Source organism: Piliocolobus tephrosceles, chromosome 5 (genome assembly GCF_002776525.5).
Source record: "Piliocolobus tephrosceles isolate RC106 chromosome 5, ASM277652v3, whole genome shotgun sequence".
Lineage (NCBI taxonomy): Eukaryota > Metazoa > Chordata > Mammalia > Primates > Cercopithecidae > Piliocolobus > Piliocolobus tephrosceles.
The window spans coordinates 126,798,172-126,801,529 of NC_045438.1; the positions used below are offsets into that span (position 1 = coordinate 126,798,172).

A 3,358-nucleotide genomic window follows, 5' to 3' on the forward strand; every position below is an offset into this window, starting at 1 on the left:
GGCTGTTATCCTTCAGGTTTCCTCATCTCATGGTTCCCTTTCCTCCTCTCCAAGATTATACCTTTGCCATGTACCCGCCATCCATGATCGCCACGGGCAGCATTGGGGCTGCAGTGCAAGGCCTGGGTGCCTGCTCCATGTCCGGGGATGAGCTCACAGAGCTGCTGGCAGGGATCACTGGCACTGAAGTGGTGAGTGCTGGGCAGCTGGGCAGCAGCCTCTCCATTCATATAGTGCTATGCCCTGAGCCGCCAGTAGAGGGAAATCTCCAACCCCAACCTGGTCCCGAGTCCTGGTTTCACAACCTTGGGGCTTTGTGGCTTTTTATCTCCTGCCTTGGTCTGGAGAAGAGCAAGTATCTTGGGTGGGGTGAAGAGCACTGGCCCTAGGGGCTCTTTTCTTGCCAAGTGGTGTGCTGGAGTGGGGGTGGGGGATTCGGTGTCAGATGCAGGGCTGCTCTCACACTCCCTTGCCACATCCTCTTGCTAGTTTCTGAGAACTGAAGAGCGATTCCTGGGGCTGGGCTGTGGCCTAACCTCCCCAGACTTCCCCATGTGTTGGGAGCTGTCCTTCCCCTGCACCTGCTGCCAGATGCTATGGGGGGGAGTGTTCGCTCCTCACTGTTCTCCCATGTTCCCAGGACTGCCTGCGGGCCTGTCAGGAGCAGATCGAAGCTGCACTCAGGGAGAGCCTCAGGGAAGCCGCCCAGACCAGCTCCAGCCCAGCGCCCAAAGCCCCCCGGGGCTCCAGCAGCCAAGGGCCCAGCCAGACCAGCACTCCTACAGATGTCACAGCCATACACCTGTAGCCCTGGAGAGGCCCTCTGGAGTGGCCACTAAGCAGAGGAGGGGCCACTGCCACCCACCTCCCTGCCTCCAGGAACAAATCACACCACATCTGAAGCCTGAAGGGGCGTCTGTTCCCCCTTCACAAAGCCCAAGGAGTCTGGTCCTACCCATCCCCGCAGTGTGCACTAAGGGGCCTGGCCAGCCATGTCTGCATTTTGGTGGCTAGTCAAGCTCCTCCTCCCTGCATCTGACCAGCAACGCCTTTCCCAACTCTAGCTGGGGGTGGGCCAGGCTGATGGGACAGAATTGGATACATACGCCAGCATTCCTTTTGAGCGCCCCCCACCCCTAGGGGCTGTTTTCAACTGCCAAAATGCTCTAGTGCCTTCTAAAGGTGTTGCCCCTTCTAGGGTTATTGCATTTGGATTGGGGTCCCTCTGAAATTTCATGCATGATAGACACGTATGAGGGGGAATAGTCTAGATGGCTCCTCTCAGTACTTTTGGAGGCCCCTATATAATCCGTGCTGACAGCTGCTCCTAGAGGGAGGGGCCTAGGCCTTAGCCAGAGAAGCTATAAATTCCTCTTTGCTTTGCTTTCTGCTCAGCTTCTGTGTGATTGACAGCTTTGCTGCCGAAGGCTCATTTTAATTTATTAATTGCTTTGAGCACAACTGTAAGAGGACATAACGGGGTCCTAGCCATCCCACAAGTGGTAGTAACCCTGGTGGTTGCTGTTTTCCTCCCTTCTGCTACTGGCAAAAGGATCATTGTGGCCGAGGAGCTGCTACAGCCTGGGGTGGGGTCATGCCATCCTCTCCCGTTGTCCCTCTGCCCCATCATCCAGCAGGGAAAATGCAACAGGGATGCCCTGGAGGTGGCTGAGCCCCTGTCTAGAGAGGGTGGCAAGCCCTGTTGACACAGGTCTTTCCTAAGGCCACAAGGTTTAGGCTGGTGGCCCAGGACCATCATCCTACTGTAATAAAAGATTGTGAAATAAAAGTGGCTTTGGCTTCTTGGATTGGTGTGTGGGTTAAGTCTATTTCTAGACTGTATGAGGTAAGGAGGCGGAAGTCAGTGGTCTAAAGCAGGGATCATTGAGCCTTTTCTGTAAAGGGCTGGATATTTAGGCTTTGCGGGCTATATGGTCTCTGACCCAAATATAATCAGTTCTGCTTTATAATGTGACCTATGCGTTCCTGAAAATCACTATGCCATGCACTTTGCAAAATAAAAACCACAGGTCTCGTGGGAAAAATGGGGCTTGAAGCACAACACTCAAATGAGTGACACATTTTTAAAAAAGGATAGCTTGGTTTTTACATATGTCAAACGGTTGAGAAATACATAAATATTACAATAAATATGGCCTTTTACCTTGAAGACATGCACTTTGCTTTTGGAAGTGGATGTTTCAAGGGTTGCTCAACACACGTGGGGAGCTGAGTGAGGTAGCTAGTATATGTTCAGGTGTGAGTTTTGTGTACTAGTTAGGCTTGGTTCAGCTGGGTACAGTTTCCCATATTCACCTAATGTTTCTCGAGGATGAAATCATACACGAGCAAACATTAAGCCTGCATTATGATCAAACTGTTCCCAAATATATTAAATGGGTTGGAACAAATGCACAATTTCGGAAGCAAATAAGGGTTATAGGATTATACTTAACTGCTGCTGTAGCACAAAAGCAGCCACAGGAAACATGTAAATGGGTGAGCATGGCTGTTCCAACAAAATTATGGATGCTGAAACTGGAATTTCATGTAATTCCTACCTATCACAAAATACTGTTGCTTTTTTCCCCCATTTAAAAATGGAAAAATCATTCTTAGCTCATGGGCCACACAAAAATGGGCACTTGGGCTGGGTGCAGTGGCTCACGCCTATCATCCCAGCACTTTGGGAGGCTGAGGCCAGTGGATCACCTGAGGTCAGGAGTTTGAGACCAGCCTGGCCAACCTGGTGAAACCCCATCTCTACTAAAAATACAAAAATTAGCCAGGTGTGGCGGCATGCACCTGTAGTCTCAGCTACTCAGGAGGCTGAGGCAGGAGAAACTATCGAACCCAGGAGGCAGAGGCTGCAGTGAGCCAAGATCATGCCACTGTACTCCAGCCTGGGCAACAGAGCGAGACTCTGTCTCAAAAAATAAATCAACAAAAAAAGGGGCACTTGGCCGTAGTTTACTAGTCACTAAAGCTTTCATTGGCTGAAGAGCCAGAAAGGGAGCCTGTTTGATGCTAGCTCTGATCTAACCATTCTTGGGCCCAGCCTTATTCTCTGGCCTTTCTTGACTGTATCTCTGCTTTCCTCAAGTTTTCTCTTGTAGTCCTTTCATCCACAGCTGACACATGGCCATCTTTGGATAACCTGCTCCTGGCTGCTGCAGCCTGTGATGCGGGAAGGCAGAGGATGTGTCCCCAGGTGGCTAACAAGGTGAGTGTAGCCTGGAGAAACAAGCTTGGAGATCAAGGGAGGTGGGTCCCATATAAACGGGACAAGAATGTCCTCCATCTTCCAGATACTAACAGGAGTAATGCCCACCTCCATTGACTACACCAAACACAGAGG

The 3,358-nt window shown here is 50.9% G+C and overlaps 1 protein-coding gene across 4 annotated transcripts in view; it reads left to right on the forward strand.

Annotated features, from left to right (window-relative positions):
- Nucleotides 1-1,808, forward strand: part of CCND3 (cyclin D3) — a 119,313-nt gene extending 117,505 nt beyond the window's left edge. For all 4 annotated transcript variants that reach the window (XM_023212796.2, XM_023212797.2, XM_023212794.1 and 1 more), the window contains 2 exons: nt 55-191; nt 641-1,808. In XM_023212796.2, the coding sequence (XP_023068564.1) occupies nt 55-191; nt 641-808 (305 nt within the window). In that variant the 3' untranslated portion in view covers nt 809-1,808. The remainder of the gene's footprint in view (nt 1-54; nt 192-640) is intronic.
- The last annotated feature ends 1,550 nt before the right edge of the window (nt 1,809-3,358 follow it).